Below are 20,750 nucleotides of genomic sequence, written 5' to 3' on the forward strand. Positions count from 1 at the left end.
TTTAGTGGCCTGTTTGGGGGACAGTAATGAAACCCACTTGTTCCTTCCTGGTGCTGTTCTTTCTTCAAAATGGCTTCTGGGACTTCCAGTGGCATTCTCGTGAGACTTCAACAGGAGATCTTAATAGGCACAGTGAGATTGGAACAGGCAGAAGCAGGAGCAATGTCAACATGGCCACCAGGACTTCCCACAGTAGTCTTGTGAGGCTGCTACAAAAGGTCCTGGCGGCCATTTTGTGACTGCTCCTGCTTATACTACTACTACTACTTATCATTTCTATAGCGCTACTGGACGTACGCAGCGCTGTACACTTGAACATGAAGAGACAGTCCCTGCTCGACAGAGCTTACAATCTAATTAGGACAGACAAACGGGACAAACAAAAGATAAGGGAATATTAAAGTGAAGATGATAAAATAAGGGTTCTGAACAAGTGAACAAGGGTTAGGAGTTAAAAGCAGCATCAAAAAGGTGGGCTTTTAGCTTAGATTTGAAGATGGCCAGAGATGGTTCCAATCTCAATATGCCTCTGGACGTCGCGGAAGCCAGGGCCACCGACAGACACGGCTGGGCCTGGGACAGGACTGGACCACCGAGTGCGCCCTCACCCCCATCTGGGCTGCTACCATCGTACCACGTCCCCGCTTCCCCACACTCAGGCCGCCACCCCAGCACCTTTCTGTTTGCTCCCTTGCTCTGACCTCTCCTGCGCTGCTCCTGTGTGTGCCGACTGCATTAATGTGATATTGCATTAATGCAATCAACCGGGTCTTGGGCGGCACGCAGGAGGGGACAGACCCAGAAGCTGGCAGGAAGAAGCTTGCCGGAGCCAGGCCCGAGCCTCCCCTTGGAGGCTGGGCACATGGATTTTTGCCCCCCCCACCTCCCCTCGGTGACCCTGCCCGAAGCCATTCTGAAGGAGAAGCTGGCCATGCACAGGAGTGAGTTGGGGATTGTTCCTGTGCCCATTACTTACCAACAGAACAGAAAACCAGGAAGGAGCTGCTGCCGGAGAGTGGTGGGTTCACAAGGGGGCTACTGCTGGGAGTGGAGGTCGCAAGGGGAGCACTTTTTGGTTGGGAGGTTGTGCGGGGGCCAGTTTTGTTTTTCTCTTTGGCCGAAACCAAGTGGCCAATTTTGGTCACGGATCTGGTTTCGGTCAAGGTTTAACCTGTTTATTCAAACTCTTCTCTCTCCTAGCATGCAGTGGGCAATGCTATAACCAGTACCTGATAGGAGCCTGCTTTACTTTATAGAAGACTAGCATAACATGGTAGATATACATGCAGCAGGGGCATAGCCAGACTTTGGCGGGAGGGGGTTCCAGAGCCCGAGGTGAGGGGCACATTTTAGCCCCCCCCCCCGGCGCCGCAGACCCCCCCCCCCCCGCCATTGCCGACCCCTCCCCCCCCCCAACAACAAGAATTGAAATCTCGCAAGGTCACTTCAACTCTCGGTGGCCATTTTGAATCGGCGCCGAAGATCACCAACAGGAAGGATGCATGCAGGGCAGCGCTCCGGGCAGGAAAGAGGGGGCTCTTTCCTGCCCCGAAGAGGTCACTAGACCACCAGGGCAGTAGTAAGGTAAGGGGAGGGAGGTGACGGGGAGGGGGGGTGATGCGGTATGTGACGGGGGGGGGGCACATGTTCTCCTTTTTGGGGGACAAAATGTGGTAACCCTACACTGAATGCTATTCTATAATGGGTATTTGATCTTTTTCAGCACCCAAGTATGGGGTCCATTTACTGAATCTACACCTTAGTGCATTCTAGAACATATGTGTATGCGAATCAGGCTCACACCAGCCCAGGTATTCACCCTCCCTTGCAAACATACACTACACACGACACATGTATTTACAGAACAGCACTCAGGTGGCAGTTTGGCATGTACACACACGTGTAGACATATATGTAACTTTTATGCACATGTACATGATAGCGCCTGTTCGATACGATTATCTCCAAAGTATCTGAACTGCAGATAAGGCCAGAAAGATCACACACTCTCTGCTGTCCCTTTAACAGCCAACTACAAAGCCTTAGGGCCTGGGCCCAAACGCTTTGGGCTCAGGCCCATCCAAAATTGTGGCACCCTTGATAAGGTTGGCGGGGGATCCCTAAGCCCCACCCAGCTGAGAAGGTCCTGCTCCGGTGGCCCAAAACGTTCTCATACTCGCTGAAGGCGGTGGCACTGCCTATGGGCCACTGCTGCACCAGCTCATCTCCATCCTGCGCATGCTCAGTATTTGCGCATGCGCAGGAGGGAGGAGAGCTAGCTTGGCAGTGGACCTTAGAGTGCGTCACCGGCTGGAGTACAGGAGCATTCTGGGCCATCAGAGGAGAATCTCTTCAGCAGATTGGATGGGCCATATGGTCTTTATCTGTCTATATGTCTATCTGTTCCTATGTAAACATTTACATTGGCTCTTCAACAAGCATAAAATGTCCACTGTTTCAATTTCTGCTGCCTTTGCTCTAGTATTTTATAATGAGATATTAATGCCTATGTGATTTATAAAACAGGTCTTCACATATAGGTGGTGACCAGTTCTAAAACTACTCTCCAACAGTGCAAACTGAACCCCAACAAAACTAAAAATACAACAGACTGGGAGACCTTGAAAACAGTTAAGAATACAAAGCAATGGTCACCGTTCCTTACTTTGAGTGCTCTGTTGCGGAAAGACGAGTTATTGTAACTGTTGTTAATTTGGATTTATAAGAGCTTACATTGATTTCAGCCTGGAAGACTTTGATGGCTTTCTCCAGGTATTTCATCGGCACCAGCATGTCTTGTACAACATGGTGCTGTTCATACAACTTTCGAATTGTTTCTCCTTGAGTCAGTTTTAATAAGGAGATTTTTGGAGGTACCATCCAACCAAAGAGGTAACGGAAAATGGGATTGTTGCCAAATGGAATGATGTCCTTCAGAGGAAATTAAAAGAGCAAAAGTTGACATTAATAGCAGGTTCAAGACAGCACAAAGGCAGACGGTCTGCAAGCTCCAAGATGGAAAATGTACAAAGCAGATCGTTAAGAACGTAATTTATTAATACAATTTTAAAAAATCACATGAATACATATAAAAGATTAGCCCGACACAGGCCGTGTTTCGCCCAGCAGGGGCTGCTTCAGGGGCTACAAGAAATCATAACACAAATATAATTATTATACAGTTGCTCTTCTAAAATCATAATAAAATCACGTGTATACATAATTAAAAAGACACTTACACATAAAATGAAACGCATATAAAGGTTTGCGATAAATTATATATATACACATGTACATGTATATAGCACCAAAACCCACAAAGAAAAGAACATGTAAATAAATATATATGTATATATACAGTCAGACAGGTATAATAAAATAAATTTCGGAAATACATGTATATATTAAAATAAATCAACATTCGATAAGGACAGCAGCTGTGTCGGGCTAATCTTTTATATGTATTCATGTGATTTTTTTAAAATTGTATTAATAAATTACGTTCTTAACGATTAATAGCAGGTTGACACTATTTTTCCTTCTATCTTTAAGACTACTTTAGCGTTTATTCATTTACTAGACCGTCACTTATTACAGAAGTCAATCAGAACGGTTTACAATAAAATATAACATTAAAACAGTAAATAAACATATTCTGAAATCTATTTGTGCTAGGAAAGCACAGCAAAAACAAGCATCCTTTTAACAATCATATAAATTACTCAAGCTATAATCATATTTATAAAAACATTTAATAAAAACATAAAATCTAAATTGGGGATTTTTTTTATTTTTATTGTTGTTGTTTAAACATTATTTTCAAATGCATCTCGAAAAAAACATGTTTTTAAGTTTTTGCGAAAATGAGTATAGGAATCTTCAAGTCTGAGTTCTTTAGAAAGACAATTCCAAAGTGTGGGTGCTAAAAAGAAAAACGCAGAAGTTCGCACTGACTCCCATCTAGCTTTAGATAGCGGTGGAATTACCAGTCTATTGTCTGTCAATGATCGGAGTGTCCGAGTTGGTGTATAAGGAATGGTAAAATTAGACAAATATGATGGACTAGATGAATAAAATGCTTTATGAGTCAATATGAGAATTTTAAACTTTATCCTAGCTTCTATTGGAAGCCAGTGCAGTTGATATAACAATGGAGTAATTCTGTCATATTTTGAAGCTCTACAGAGAAAGCGAGCTGCGGTGTTGTGGATCATCTGCAAGCGTTTTAAATTTAGTTTTCAGAGACCTGCATAAACTATATTACAATAGTCTAAACGTGATATAATATAAGCATAGGTTAATGTACATAATGAAGATTTAAGGAATTTCTAATTGAACGTAATTTGCGCAATTGATAAATGATTTCTTTATTACCTCAGATATTTGCTCATTATGAAAAGTGCTGAACTGCCAGTATTGAAAACCCAAAGTTCTCCATTTATCCCTAGAACAAGCTTCACACACATGATCCTACCCAACATGCCTCAACCCTGTTCTACAGGGGAAAGGTGAATTTGGTTCTCAGGCCTCTTCAGTCTTTGACCTCTCTGCTCAGACTGCTGACGACCCAAGCGGCATAGGTTTGGCGGCCCAGTGCTCAAAAGTTAAATTTTAGCTTGGGGGAGGGGGGGGGGGTATTTTACCAGCTCTACTGCAGCTTGCAATGTGCAGTAATGAGCTGCTTTACAGTACCAGTATCAGCAGGATTGGTGCTTACTGCCTAGAGGTGAATGACGGTGTTACGCTGGAGGACAATACAAAGCATTTGCCCTTGAACCAAAACTAGACTCCCCCCCCCCAAGGGTTAAGCACATTTTTTAATTAAGTATTATCTGCAATGCACAATCCAAGGCAGGAATAGCAGGTAACTATCAAGGGAATGACAGAATGACACTGGCACAGAGCCCAGCACATCTTGTACCTCTGGCTATGCAAGCAGTCTTAGAGAGTTTGGATTATGCAGACCAATAAGAGTCCCTGCCTGCCCTCTCCAACATGAACCAATCTTTCCTTGCATCAGCCAAGTCCTTACTTGAGTCGGTCTTCCTGACAGTCTGGTTATAAACTCACTGGGGCAGATAGTCAGCTGCCTAATATCTAATTAAAGTTAATGGAATATTCAGATGACTTATTCGGTTAAGGTGTGCTGCTGAATAAATTTGCCTAAAGTTACACTGGATCTGGTTAAATTTGGCCCAACTTAGCCGTAAAATGTAACTAAAAGTGCTGAATATTAGTATTAGCCATTTAATGCGCAACTTTACCCAGTAGCCTAGTGGTTAGTGTGGCGGACTCTGATCCTGGGGAACTGGGTTCAATTCCCACTGCAGCTCCCTGTGACTCTGGGCAAGTCACTTAACCCTCCATTGCCCCAGGTACAAATAAATACCTGTATATAATATGTAAGCCACATTGAGCCTGCTATGAGTGGGGAAAGTGCGGGGTACAAAGGTAAGAAAAATAAAATAAATATTGGAGATTCTAGATAGAATGTTGCTACTATTGAGATTTGTTGCTACTATTTGACATTCTACATGGAATGTTGCTACTATTGGTACTATTGCTATTCCACTAGCAACATTCCATGTAGAAGCCTGCCCTTGCCGCGCAGGCTTCTGTTTCTGTGAGTCTAACATCCATTCCATGTAGAAGCCTGCCCTTGCCGCGCAGGCTTCTGTTTCTGTGAGTCTAACATCCATTCCATGTAGAAGCCTGCAAGATGTTAGACTCATAGAAACAGAAGCCTGCGCGGCAAGGGCAGGCTTCTACATGGAATGTTGCTAGTGGAGGAGTAGCCTAGTGGTTAGTGCAGTGGACTCTGATCCTGGGGAACTGGGTACAATTCCCACTGCAGTTCCCTGTGACTCTGGGTAAGTCACTTAACCCTCCACTGCCCCAGGTACAAATAGTTACCTTTATATATTATGTAAACCACTTTGAATGTAGTTGCAAAAACCACAGGAAGGCGGTATATCAAGTCCCATTTCCCTCTCTTCCCCAAATTGAACCATGTTTGTTAATCCGCACAGCAAAGGTCATTACTGGACTAATTTTTTTTTTTAATGTTTTGGAAAGGGGAGATTTTGGTTTTGTATTTACGTAGCAGTTTCTGCCTCTTTATATCTGAACAGAAACATTTCAGTCTCCCCAGTTCCCTCTCCCGGTGAACGCAAGGCTATTGCTGGGATGGAAAACGGAACCCTGGGCTAGTAAAACATTTGGATTGAGCTGGAGCTGTACTTACCTGAAGCTCCCAAAAGATACTGCGTGTATGCCGATGGTAGTAATGCCTTAGGGGAATGTACTCTGTTCCACCGTGATTAGCTCTTAGATATGTCTCTGCATGCTTGAAAAACCAGGGCTTCCAGTAACTACCGATACTGTTTACCTTCAGAGGGAGAAGAATTATTCAGCAGATGAGCAATAAAGAGAACAAAAGTGCAGCTATCCTGTATTTTATCATAGGTACATCACACATTCAGGACTGCAAAGCTGGAAACTGCTGGATGAACCCCAGGACACCCATCAGTAATAACTACAGCTGACCTGGGGATTCCCCACAATTTCTCAACATTCCTGCAAGGCAATTTATACCAAGCTCTCTACTAGTAAAACAAATCATTAAAGGGGGGGGGGGGGGGGGGGGTATATCAAGGTACAATCAAAGGCAACCTTTTACTGCAACTTGATTTGTCAGGGGAATCGCCAATCTGCTCAGTACAGTAGGTTGTTGACTCCCATGGTAAAATAATGATGCTGCTTGTGAGTCATGATGCCCTTATATGGAATCCCGACCTCCCCCTAGAGGTAGTATGGCAAGACCATTGCTAGGGGTCACTGGCACCATTTTGGCTTCTTTCTAAGGGTATTGGGACTAGGGGCATGCAATGAAGTTACAAAGTAGTAAATTTAAAACAAATCGGAGAACATATTTCTTCACTCAGCATCATTAAACTATGGAATTCATTGCCAGATAATGTGGTAAAAGGTGAAATTAGATCTTACCTGCTAATTTTCTTTCCTCTAGACCCTCCAGACCGGTCAAGACGCGTGGGTTATGTCCTCCTACCAGCAGAGGGAGACTGAGAAAACACTAAGCTTTTGAAGCCTGTATATATAACCTGTGCAGAACCTCCACTAGCCAGTATACCCCTGACAAAGCAGAGAAACAAAAAACACTAACAACAACTAGCAACCCTGTACGTGGTCACAGTAAACTGCAAAAACAAGAAACATCTTCCGCTTGCTCTTACGGAAACATGTTCCTTTGCCTTTGATAAAACAGTTGGGCTTCTACAGGTGGACTATCAAAGAAGAGCCCCACCTGTCCCGGACTCCTATCACAAAACAGAAATAAACAGTCTGCAATTAGAGAAACAACAATTTACAGCAGCCAAGAATTATCCAACAAACACACCTCCTGGCCTCCAATACAGACAGGGCGGGCTCTTGACCGGTCTGGAGGGTCTAGAGGAAAGAAAATTAGCAGGTAAGATCTAATTTCACCTTCCTCAGCGACCCTCCAGACCGGTCAAGACGCGTGGGACGTACCAGAGCAGTAACTAACTTATGGGAGGGACCTACTAAGGCCAGAGGTCAAAATTGCTGCCCCAAAGCGCACCTCGTCCTTTGCATGCACAGGAATCCTATAATGCTTCACAAAGGAATGCAACGAAAACCAAACCGCAGCCCGACAAATATCTAACAGAGAAATCATACTATTCTCCGCCACGAGGCTGCCATTCCCCTAGTGGAATGAGCAGACCAGCCCCTAGGCACCACAGGACCCTTCACCAAGTAAGCAGATGCAACCGCCTCCTTCAACCACCGTGCTATGGTCACCTTAGGAGCCGCTGCACCCTTCTTTGGGCCACCATGAAGAACGAACAAACGGTCAGAGGCTCTGAAGTCCTGAGTTCCAGAGAGATAACAACTCAAAACTCTCCTGACATCCAGCTTGGCAATACCACGCTGCTCCGAATCTCCAGCCATATCACCCAACACTGGCAGAGAGATGACCTGATTAACATGGAACTCGGAAACCACCTTGGGCAAAAAAGGAAAGCACCGTCCGCAACGAAACCTTTCCCTCAGAAAGGACAAAAATGGTTCCCTAAAAGACAAAGCCTGAAGCTCTGAAACACTCCGTGCTGAAGTAATCGCCACCAACAAGACCGCCTTTAAAGATAAATCCTTACAAGATGCCGATACCAGAGGCACAAACGGAGGCCTGATCAAAGCATCCAAAACTAGCTTCAAATCCCACGGAGGCACCATCCGTCACTGAGGCGGACGCAGCAACTTAACACCCTTCAAAAAACGCACTACCTCAGGCACAGACGCGAAGGACTTTCACTGAAGCTTCCCACGAAAACATGACAAAGCTGCCACCTGAACCTTCAGTGTAGACAAGGCCAGACCTCTATCAACACCATCGTGCAAAAATTCCAAAACTTCCGCCACCGAAGAGTGAAACGGCCGAACTCGATGGTCTTCACACCAGTGCTCAAAGATTCTCCAAACCCGGACATACGCCAAGGAAGTGGATCGTCTACGGCAACTCAACATCGTAGCAAAGCCACTGGACGAAAGCCCCTTCTTCTTCAACTTGTGCAGCTCAAGAGCCAAGCCATAAGCGAAAACCGAGCCGGATCCGGCATGATTATCGGGCCTTGACACAGAACTGATCCCAACAAAGGCAGGGCCGCCGCCCCTGCCAACCGCACCAGGTCTCCATACCATGGTCGACGCTGCCAATCCGAAGCTACCAGAATCACCCGACCGGAGTGATGTTCGATGCGCTATATTACTCGACCGACTAACAGCCACAGAGGAAACACATACAGTCACTCCCGAAGCCAAGGCAACAGAAGAGTGTCGATTTCCTCCGCTCAAGGGTCTCTTCAGCGACTGAAAAAAAAAAAATCTCTGAACTTGCGCATAGCGAGCCGTTGCCCTAAGATCACCGAAAGTCCCCAGACCGACACAACTCACTGGAACACTGACCGAAGAAAAGACCACTCTCTGGGATCTAGAGTGTGCCTGCTGAGATAATCTGCATCTATGTGACCTACCCCGGCCACATGCGCTGCCAAGAGAGCCTGAAGATGAGTTCAACTGCGCCGCCAAGGCTCTTTGTTCCCCCCTTGACGGTTGACATATGCTACTGCCATGGCATTGTCACAGAGCACTCGGACTGCCTTGTGGCGAACCACCGACGTCAAGGCCTGGAGCGCCACCCGAATGGCCCGAGTTTCCAGCCGGTTGATGGACCACTCTGCTTCTGCCCGAGACCACCGGCCTTGAGCTACCTGACTGAGACAATGTGCCCCCCAACCTTGCAGACTGGCATCCGTGACCATTACCAGCCCCTGTGGGGACTCCAACGGCATTCCTTTCCCAAATTGCGCGGACTGAGCCACCAGCGGAGACTGAGACGAGGGGCCACCGACAGCGGACAACACATTTCCAAGTCCTGCGACAGAGGGGACCAACGACTGAGCAGAGCTGACTGTACCTGACGCATGTGCGCCCTGGCCCACGGAACTACCTCTATGGTCGCCGCCATCAGGCCCAGGACCTGACGATAAGTACGGGCCGTCGGCGCCTTCTCTGCAAGGAACCGACGAATCGGACCCTGTAACTTGGAACCAAAAGGCTGCACAAAGGAAAGTGAAGATAAGCTTCCGTCAAATCCAGGGAAGTGAGAAACTCTCCTTTCCTGACCGCACCAGTGACCGACCGCAACGTCTCCATCCGGAAAGAGGGCACCTTGAGTGCCGCATTGACCCTTTTGAGATCTAAAATGTGACGAAAAGTGTCCTCTTTCTTGTGGACCACAAAATAGATCAAATAGCACCCTGAGCATTGCTGATCTGAAGGAACAGGAACCACGGCTCCCAACGCGAGCAGCCACCGCAGAGTGTCCCTCACTGCTGCCCTCTTGCTCCAAGACCGACAGAGGGATTCCAGAAACACTTCGGGAGAACAGCTTTCGAATTCCAGCGCACATCCGCCTTGAAACACCTTGAGAACCCACTGATCTGACCTGATTTGGGCCCAACTCTGGTAAAACAGACTCAGCCGAGCCCCAACATGCACCAGAGCCTGAGCCCGCACACCTTCATTGGGAATTGTGGCCTGAATACTAACCTCCCGCGGAAAAGCCACGCCCTCCGCGACGACTCTCACGAAAGAACTGTGTGCGCAGGAAAAACCGACCCCTAGAGGTCCTACTACTATTAAACATTTCTATAGCACTACTAGACTTATGCAGCGCTGTACAAATTAACATGAAAAGACAGTCCCTGCTCAACAGAGCTTACAATCTAAATTGGACAAACAGACAGCTAGGGGTAGGTCCCACTCGATCTGCCCGGCCTATACCGCTGAGCCTCCCTAAACCGTCCCCGAGAGGAACTAGTTCTGGCCCCTGCCTTGAACCGAAAATCTGGAAGCCATAGAACCTTGGTATCACTAAGACCTCACACTAACTTGTCCAAATCTTCTCCAAAGAGCATAGCTCCCTTAAGTGGCAGAGACCCACAACCATAGCCATATTTTTTGTCTGAAGTAGGCAACAAATCATAAAAGCCTCAGACAAAAAGGATGAACCCATGTCCAAGTCGGCTAACTCCTGACCCCCAGAAGAACCAACATCTACCAAATCATCCAGGAGCTTCTCGGCCCAACGAAAACATGCCCGAGCTACCAGACCCCCACAAACCGAGGCCTGCAGGGCTAGAGCCGACAAAACAAAACTACGCTTGAGAAAAGATCCCAACTTCCTATCCTGAGGATCACGGAGAGCCGTTCCTTTATCAACCGGGATAGCCGTAGCTATAATTACTGCCGTCACTACTGCATCTACCGTGGGAGCCTTAAAGGAATCCCTATCGTCCTGAGGGAGGGGATAAAGCCTCGCCATTGCCTTTGCCACCTTACACGGCAAATCCCATTCCTGACAAATCATCTCCCGGAGATCCTTGTTCATAGGGAAGGATCACGCCTGACGCTGAATGCCCTTCACCAACGGATCCTGGACAGTTTCCCCCAACGCCACCTCAGGACCAAACTGAAGGGTGGACGACACCTGATCTATGAGTTCTGACAGCTCATCTCTATGGAAAATCCGCACTACTGAAGGATCCTCTCCAGGAATCCAACAATCCTGCTCCTGAGAGCCGTCAATTCCATCTGACTCCCCCAGATCACTAAGCGCAGCTTCTGCAGCTACAGGAGAAAAACATTGCCTGTCCTCTGACCACTCTAACCGTGGTCTCTCAGCCAAGATGGAAATAGCCCCCTCTTCCAATTGGGGGGGGGGGGGGGGGGGGGGTCCCGATCTCCAGGCCTGATACCGCGTCCAGACAAAATCTGGAGGAAAACCCACCATTCCTGGACCGTCATTAGGCCCTTTTGTGCCAAAAACGGAGGCCGCAGGCCCAAAACCAGCCGGCTCCATGGGCCGCGTCAGACTCAAGATGGCGGCTGTTCCCGCCGAAACTGTTCCCGCTGACAGCGGCCCTGCCTACGCTCCCGCTGACCCGGAGACTCCCGACACCATCGATCCCTCCGCGGTCAAGTCGGGGGGTGCCGCAGCCACCTTTATAGGTGCACCGCAAAGCTACACTGAGCGCCCGGCGCCTCTACCCCTCGCCACGAGCGACATCGGAGGAGCTGGGCCGCTATAAACCACGAGGGAAGGGAAAAGCTGTTCCGCAAACGCGCCAAACCAAAAACTCACTCACACTGCAAAAGCACTGGAGAAAGCGCTGCTCTCTCGTTCCAGCAAGGAATCAAAACCCCCGTTCGGTCCGCTGAAAATAAAGAAATAAATGCCCTTAAAGGCACAGTACTCCAACTCTGGCAGCTGGAAATTGTAAGGCACTCAAGGCTACAATACTGAGAAAGCAGCCGAGGCACAAAGCTGCCAAGCAAAACGAAATAGAATAACTGACCTTAAAGGCACAGTACTCTAACTCTGGCATCTGGAAATTGTAAGGCACTCAAGGCTACAATACTGAGAAAGCAGCCGAGGCACAAAGCTGGCAAGCAAAATGACATAGAATAACTGACCTTAAAGGCATCGTACTCTAACTCTGGCATCTGGAAATTGTAAGGCACTCAAGGCTACAATACTGAGAAAGCAGCCGAGGCACAAAGCTGCCAAGCCAACAGGGGGAGGGACCCAAACATAGGTGTAACACCCCAGGGGGAAAAACTGGGCCCCACCAGACCCAGGGCCCCAAAGCACTTTTTTTTTTTTTTTTTTTTTTACACACACGTACAGGGTACTGCAACAGAATAAAGTTTGGAAGGAAAAAATCCTACGACCCAATGACAAACTACCTCACCAGATTATTGGAGACTGCACAGGCTGTCAACTGCTACCTCTGCTGAGACTGAGAAAATACTGGCTAGTGGAGGTTCTGCACAGGTTATATATACAGGCTTCAAAAGCTTAGTGTTTTCTCAGTCTCCCTCTGCTGGTAGGAGGACATAACCCACGCGTCTTGACCGGTCTGGAGGGTCGCTGAGGAAGCAGTTATCTTAGTGGGGTTTTAAAAAAGTTTGGATATCTTCCTAAAAGAAACGTCCATAAGCCATTATTAAGGTGGACTTGGGAAAATCCACTGCTTATTTCTAGGATAAGCAGCATAAAATGTATTGTACTGGTTTGGGATCTTGCCAGGTACTTGTGACCTGGCTTTGGTCACTTTTGGAAACAGGATACTCGGCTTGATGGACCTTTGTCTGTCCCAGTATGGCAACACCTGATGCCAAGCACCTGATGCTCACCCTGGGGGAGGTGAGCATCAGGTGCTTGGCAAGACCCATTGGCTCCTTTAACAGATGGCATAGGAGCATGAGGCCGTGGTTCAGTAAAATTTTAGCTGGGGGGGGAGGGGGGGTATTTTACCAGCTATACTGAAGCTTGCAATGTGCAGTAATGAGCTGCTTTATAGTACATGCATTTGCGTGTTTTGCAACTCATTATTATACACCCCTCGGTGACTCAAATATCTCTGCCATAGATCAATCAGGAACTTGCTAAGCAATGTGGGCTGATCCTTTTGAAACAATTTCCTTTTCTTATATCAATGCACCACAGAAGAAAAACAGAAATGATAGCATAACTGTTAAATAAGGCTTCTCCAAATAATGTATGAAAATGTTAACTTATAGCTTGTTTTCTACCCTGATTTATGAATGCATGTTATGTGATGCAAGCTCCATTATTCTTAATGAGGCTTATTTAATACCTAAGAACATCACCTGCATTTACAAAGGGTAGTAAATCAAACCTGGAGGAGTAGCCTAGTGGTTAGTACAGTGGACTTTGATCCTGGAGAGCTGGGTTTGATTCCCACTGCAGCTCCTTTGTGACTCTGGGTAAGTCACTTAACCCTCCACTGGCCCACATACAAAATAAGTACCTGAATATATGTAAAAACCACATAAAGGCGGTATATCAAGTCCTATTTCCCTTTCTCTATTTGAGATTCTACATGGAATGTTGCTATCTAGATTGTAAGCTCTTTGAGCAGGGACTGTCTTTTTGTGTATGGTGTACAGCGCTGCGTATGCCTTGTAGCGCTATAGATAAATAGTAGTAGTAGTACTATTTGAGATTCCTTTACATGGAATGCTGCTAGTGGAGGAGTAGCCTAGTGATTAGTGCAGCAGACTTTGATTCTGGGGAACTGGGTTCCTTGTGACTATGGGCAAGTCACTTAACCCTCCATTGCCCCAAGTACCTGTATATATGTAAACCACTTTGAATGTAGTTGCAAAATACCACAGAAAGGCAGTACATCAAGTCCCATTTCCCTTTCCCTCTTTGAGATTCTACATGGAATGTTGCTACTATTGAGATTCTGTTGCTCCTATTTGAGACTCTACATGGAATGTTAATGTTGCTATTCCACTAGCAACATTCCATGTAGAAGCCTGCCCTTGCAGATCAGCAACGCGGCTGCGCAGGCTTCTGTTTCTGCGAGTCTGACGTCTGCGCGGCAAGGGCAGGCTTCTACATGGAATGTTGCTAGTGGAGGAGTAGCCTAGTGGTTAGTGCAGTGGACTTTGATCCTGGGGAACTGGGTTCTATTCCCACTGCAGCTCCTTGTGAAGTCACTTAACCCCCCATTGCCGCAGATGCAAATAAGTACCTGTACATAATATGTAAACCACTTTGAATGTAGTTGCAAAAACCACAGAAAGGCAGTATATCAAGTCCCATTTCCCTTTTATTTACAATTCAAAGTTTCTGCAGTAACCGGATCTCTTTTGCAGGACGTTTTCTCGTCTTGCTCCTCTGTGATGGAGCAGCAACGATATGCTAACTGCAACAACAGGACTGGTCAGTTTTGTTGAGCTTCACCCACCCTTCAAAACTGTACACAAAAGTCAGCCAGTGCAGGATATCACACAGGGATTTTAACAACTTCAAGTTTATATGCAAAAGAAATGAAAAAAAAAAAAAAAAACAACAACAGAAGAAAAGTCTCCAAACACACAAGATATTGCTAAAACGTTACAAAAATAAATGTAAGAATGAAACTCCTTCAAATATTTCCCCCCATTATATAAATATGGACAGTTCTAAGTTTTCCACTAGCTCAGATGATTTAATCCAATGTTCTTTCCTTAAAATCTTGCAGAAACCATCTACATTTAATTACGAATACAAAAAAAAGAAAAGAAAATAGTCCACATAGTAATGACTGACCTTTGAAAGTCCACAAAAGCTTCTATCGGCAAGCATTTCATTACCTTGCCTGGCTCCGCTTCATCTGTCAGCACTCCTGTCATTACAACGGCTTCATCCATCGAGTACATCAACCCTTCCACAAAATCATTCTCCTTCTTGCTAGATTCCAGGGAAAAAGTTTCGCAAATCTTCGCCAAACCTCGCACAGACTCATAACGTAGCTTCACATACTTCTTGGCAGGAATTATCTTGACTTCTGCCGCAACCAGGAAGCCCAGAGTGCCACAGGACCAAGGAACGGCATAAAACAGGTCCGAGTTCTCAGTCTGAAAGAAAGTTGTTATCTAGTAAATCGCTGAGCTACATACAGAGCTAGTGAATTTTTAATAATCATTTCCTATACACGTAACATCTTATGAACTCTAGAAGGAAGCTCTTTGGCACAGTGCAAGTACTTCGGCAAGCACTAGCAGTAAATTTGAGAGACTGAAATCATATTTCACATGCCCTGGATCAGGGTTGAGGTTCACTACTGTCACGGTATGCAAAACAATAAGCCATCTGGAGACTCTGCCCCTAATGAACATTTGAAATGAACGCAGAGAGTTCTCTTACTGGTGTGCACCTGACAAAGCTGCCGTCGGCGAGAACGAGTTCAAAGGCTAAGCAGACATGCTGAAACAATCCGTGATTGTGGGACGAAGACTCGATACCAGTTCCCATGATCAAACCACCTGAACAAAAACAAGCTTACAATCAGAATGGCTGTATCTGTCTTTTCACAAAAAAATAACTCAGAACAGACCACGCATATATACAGGCTTGGATCGTATTTCAGCGGGTGGAAAGGCACGCACGCAATTCTTTCAAAAAGGCGGTAAATAAATCCTAATCCTATATAATAATTCTCACCTCCAACAGGATGTGCTCGGGACCATGCCTGCCGGAAGTGATCTGCTAGGCAGGCACGCACTGACCTCAGTGACAGACAATTTGGCAAAGCAAAACAATCTGAGTGCTGGCCATTAGGACACAGGGTTGATAGGAGAGTTTTAAAAGACTGAAGGAACCGAAAGTATTAAATGGGGGGAGGGGGGAAGTTCTGAACGACTGAAAGACATGAACATTTGGGAAAGGAAAACAATCTGAATGCTGGCCATTAGGACACAGGGTAGATAGGAGAGTTTTAAAAGACTGAAGGAAACGAAAGTGTTAAACTGGAGAAGGGGGGGGGGGGGGGGAGTTGTGAATGACTGAAAGACATGCAAATTTGGGACAGGAAAACAATCTCAATGCTGGCCATTAGCACACAGGGTACACATAGGACAGTTTTAAAAGACTGAAGGAACCAAAAGTGTTCGGGGGGGGGGGGGGGGGGGGGGGGGCAAGTTCTGAATGAATGAGAGAAATGAAAATTTACGCGAGGAACACAATCTGAATGCCGAGCATTTGTACACAGGGTAGATAGGACACTTTTTTTTTTTTAAATGAAGGACGTGAAAGTATTACATCTTGGGGGAGGGGTGAGGAGGAAAGCGGTGGGGTATCCGGATACTGGGCGTTAGGGCCACGGGGGTACATAGATTTTTGAAAGCCTTAAGGAACCCAAAGTGTGGGAAGGAGGAGGAAAAGGAGGGGAGGGAACGGGGTGAGGGGCATTAGGAACAGGGGAGGGGGCCCTGTCACACACTCTCATTCTCACACACACACTGTCACACAGACAGTCTCACTCTGTCACACACCCGCACATTCACTCTGGCTCTCTCTCTCTCTCTCAAACATACACACTCCCAGGAAAACCTTGCTAGCGCCCGTTTCATTCGTTCCAGAAACGGGCCTTTTTTACTAGTGAATAATAAAATTAAAAAATATTAACTTTTTAATGCTCCGCAGTGGGAGGCGTGGATGACGTCACCCCCATGTAAGAATGAATGGCCTGCTGTCCTCAGAGGCTACAGGTATCTTCGATGTATGCAAAACACATGTAAAGTGTTGTTAAATACTTCTATACATAAGCAATTCACAGTGTAAGTAGCAGTTTTCAGGCAATTGTCAATTAAGAGACCAATATTTCAAAAAGGTTCGGGATTATTACAATTGATTATCATCTTTCATACAAACAGTAGCAAAGCAGTTTACAAAGTTAACAGAAAAGTTACAAAGCATAAACCATAACAACAACAACAACAAAAAAGATAAGATATCCTAAAAATCACACAAACATAAAAAAGCCAACCACAGTAAAAAGACATGGAAGAATAAAAGCAATTGAGCCACCTGGTTAAGGACCTAGCCCTAGCCCGACCTGACAAGGGTTGGGCGGCTAAAGTAAACATTGAGCCTGCAAATATGTGGGAAAATGTGGGATACAAATGTAACAAATAAATAAACAGAGCCAGCCAAATTCTAGGCAGGCCTAGGTCGATGGGAAAGGAAACACATGGGTGTCTTTAGTGTTCAGCATACACTAAAAACGCTAGCACGCCCTTAACACAGCTTAGTAAACAGGGGCCTAAGACTTTTTAAAATGTAACTCCTTTAAATGATGGGCCTACAAGGTCCATCCAATGTAATGAATGATAAGAACTTAGTCTAGATGAGTGTGAAATCAATCGAGTAACCTGAATATGTATAAAACCATGCTAAATCAAAGCCTCAGTATGTGTATTGATACAAGAAAATGCCTATAAAGTCCTTACGCGGTGGTACTACACACCGGAGAGGTTGAAAAAAATGTATCCAGGGACATCAGACGGGTGTTGGAGATGCAAGACACAGATAGGCACATTTCTTCATGTGTGGTGGAGTTGCCCAGGGGTGGTACCATTCTGGCAAGCTGTGATGAAAGTACTAGTCCGGATTATGGGGACCTCCATGGTGTGTAGTCCGCAGGCATGCTTACTGGGAATGTACAATGAACGAGAGGTGTGGGAAGAGAGCAAAATGCTGCGCTGGGGACTGGCAGCGGCTAAGTGTCTCATTGCGCGCTGCTTGAAGTCAGTGGACCCCCCAGATATAGCGGATTGGAAGGTTAAAGTACGACAATTGTGGTACATGGAGCGGCTGACGGTCTATAGAAGGGAGGGTGAACTCAAACGCAAGAAGGGATGGACAAGAGTACAACACATGATAGAGCATCTCTAAAAGGGTTGGACGCGCATTCCAGGGAAGGGGGAGGGGGGAGTAGGGACAACCATATATTAGTAAAAAACATTTGCATGACTAATGGGGGGAACACATAGGGGGGCATTAAAGATGGAGGAAGGGTACTAGGGAATCAGGGGGGGATTACTGAGTTGAACATGGGGTGAAATTTAGCAATTAAGAGAAAGTTTACATGTTGCAATAAAGTTAAAAGACAAAGACAAGAAGAATGGAATATGGTATGGGTTGATGGTTGTAAATGTAACTAAATGGAAAAGAAGTAATTTGAAATAGTTAATCAGTTTGTATGTAGAGGTAAACTTGAGAGATAGCCATAAAATTGATGTTTATTCAAGGTTAAATGTTATGATTGTAAATATATGACAAAATGCAATAAAAACTTTAAAGTTAAAAAAAAAAAACATGCTAAATCTTGAAAATAATACAACAAGCTTTAAATAAAATTCATGCTTGCAGAGGCAAGTCAATGTAATTCCTTCAACAAGGGAGACACATGGTCAAACTTGCTCCTCCTGAAAATCACACAAGCCACTGCATTTTGCAACAGTTGTAAACAATTCCTTAATTTCACTGAAATATCCAAGTATAAAACATTACAATACTACAGTTCTCCTCTTATCTCTCCCATCGTACCTTCAGAGTACACTCTCATGGTACCTCTCGCCTTGACTACTGCAACCTGCTCCTCACTGGTCTCCCACTTAGCCATCTATCCCCCCTTCAGTCCGTTCAGAACTCTGCCGCACGTCTTATCTTCCGCCTGAACCGATACACTCATACCCTCTCCTCAAGTCACTTCATTGGCTTCCGATCAGGTACCGCATTCAATTCAAGCTTCTGCTACTAACCTACAAATGTACTCGATCTGCAGCCCCTCCTTACCTCTCATCCCTCATCTCCCCTTACGTTCCTACCCGTAACCTCCGCTCTCAAGACAAGTCCCTCCTTTCAGTACCCTTCTCCACCACTGCCAACTCCAGACTCCGCCCTTTTTGCCTCGCCTCACCCCACGCATGGAACAAACTCCCCGAGCCCATACGCCAGGCCCCCTCCCTGCCCATCTTCAAATCTCTGCTTAAAGCCCACCTCTTCAATGTCGCCTTCGGCACCTAACCTCTACACCTCCGCCCAGGAAACCTAGACTGCCCAACTTGACATTTCGTTACTTAGATTGTAAGCTCCTTTGAGCAGGGACCGTCCTTCTTTGTTTATTTTGTACAGCGCTGCGTAACCCTAGTAGCGCTCTAGAAATGTTAAGTAGTAGTAGTAGTAGTAGTGTACCAGGAGCCTAAAATGATGCTCGTGAAAATAGGATTGAATGGATCGCAATTGTCTTAACTTCAGAAAAACCTTCCTAAATATGCAGCCAATCTGTGCTTCAAATGCCAAGGATGAGTCCAATAACATTCCTAATACCCTAGATGACCGCTCAGCCTTAAAGCGGTCATTATGTCCTATTTGGATAACATCTGGTATACATTTCACATGGTTAGTAAATCAAAGGAGCTTGGTTTTGTTTGCATTTAGCTTTGAACACAGCTTGGTGTATTCATTGGATGGACTGAATCAATGAACATATATAACATTCAGCTCAGCCAGGAGGGGGTAAGACTCTTTCCTCCTGACTGAGGTAGGATGGGGAGGAATTCTGAAGTGTGAACGGAAGGTTCGGGGCAGGAAGACTGAGCTACATCTGTTTTGGACTGTAGGAATGGAAGATATCAGGAAACAGTTTTAGAAGTACAGTCAATGGAAGAGGCATTGGTGGATGAGTGGGTTAAGACCTGACACCTTTTAAATCGAAAACTTAATGGAATCAGGAATGTGTGAAATTGGGGGCCGTTTCCAGTTACTATACATGGTTATAAATTCAGGGGGGGGGGGGGGGAAGGGGTTCTTTAAATGTTCAAAAGAGACTTATAAGCTGGTTGTTATGGTTTACTTGGTTTTCTGTATTCTGGTTTGGTGGTAATAAAAACGATTTAAATAATAAATGCAGGGAGGGAGATGCAGACTCTGGTTTTTTTTTTAACAATTTATTTTTATTTTATTTTTGTTACATTTGTACCCTGCGCTTTCCCACTCATGGCAGGCTCAATGCGGCTTACCTGGGGCAATGGAGGGTTAAGTGACTTGCCCAGAGTCACAAGGAGCTGCCTGTGCCTGAAGTGGGAATCGAACTCAGTTCCTCAGTTCCCCAGGACCAAAGTCCACCACCCTAACCACCAGGCCACTCCTCCACTCCTTTAGTACTAAAGTGTATGCTATGCATGGCAGGGGAACCCAGCCAAAACAAATCTAGTGGTCAAATGTTTGTGGCTAGATTTAGGAGAATTTTAAACTGAAAACCTAGCCTGCTTCGTTCAGCTGAACTTCACATACAGATAAATGGCTAAAATTAGCTAGTTACTAGTAAAAAAGGCCCGTTTCAGTAGGCAATGAAACAGGCGCTAGCAAGGTAATCCCCCACCCTCCCTCGTTGTCGCGCTCTGTCCCCTCCAAGACCCACGCCTCCCTCCCTCCCTTCCAGTTCAAGGCCCCCTCACGCCCCTCCCACCGAGTTACAGACTCCCCCCTCCCTCCGATTTCAACACCCCCCCGCGTTACTGACCCCTGGACCCCCCTGCCGCGACCCTCTGGACCCCCCCTTTCCGCTGAAAACCCTCCCCCGCCGCCGTCGCGTACCTGTGCTGACGGGGGACCCCAACCCCTGACAGGCGAAGTCCTCTTCTCGTCTGCGCTGCTTGCTGAATGGTCTGATCAAGTTTCTGTGCGTGCGTCTGATGTCAGACGCACGCACAGAAACTTGATCAGATCATTCAGCAAGCAACGCTGCGGCTGTCCCCCGTCAGCACAGGTACGCGACGGAGTT

General features: G+C 46.1%; 1 protein-coding gene across 1 annotated transcript in view; it reads right to left on the reverse strand.

Moving 5' to 3' along the window:
• Positions 1-1,921: 1,921 nt before the first annotated feature.
• DHCR24 (24-dehydrocholesterol reductase) overlaps positions 1,922-20,750 on the reverse strand; it is a 46,768-nt gene continuing 27,939 nt past the window's right edge. The window contains exons 5-9 of the mRNA XM_030205636.1: positions 15,329-15,447; positions 14,776-15,039; positions 6,245-6,388; positions 2,734-2,931; positions 1,922-1,978 (exon numbers count right to left, since the gene is read on the reverse strand). Coding sequence (XP_030061496.1) covers positions 1,922-1,978; positions 2,734-2,931; positions 6,245-6,388; positions 14,776-15,039; positions 15,329-15,447 — 782 coding nt within the window. The remainder of the gene's footprint in view (positions 1,979-2,733; positions 2,932-6,244; positions 6,389-14,775; positions 15,040-15,328; positions 15,448-20,750) is intronic.

Source organism: Microcaecilia unicolor, chromosome 6, assembly GCF_901765095.1.
Source record: "Microcaecilia unicolor chromosome 6, aMicUni1.1, whole genome shotgun sequence".
NCBI classification, from domain to species: domain Eukaryota; kingdom Metazoa; phylum Chordata; class Amphibia; order Gymnophiona; family Siphonopidae; genus Microcaecilia; species Microcaecilia unicolor.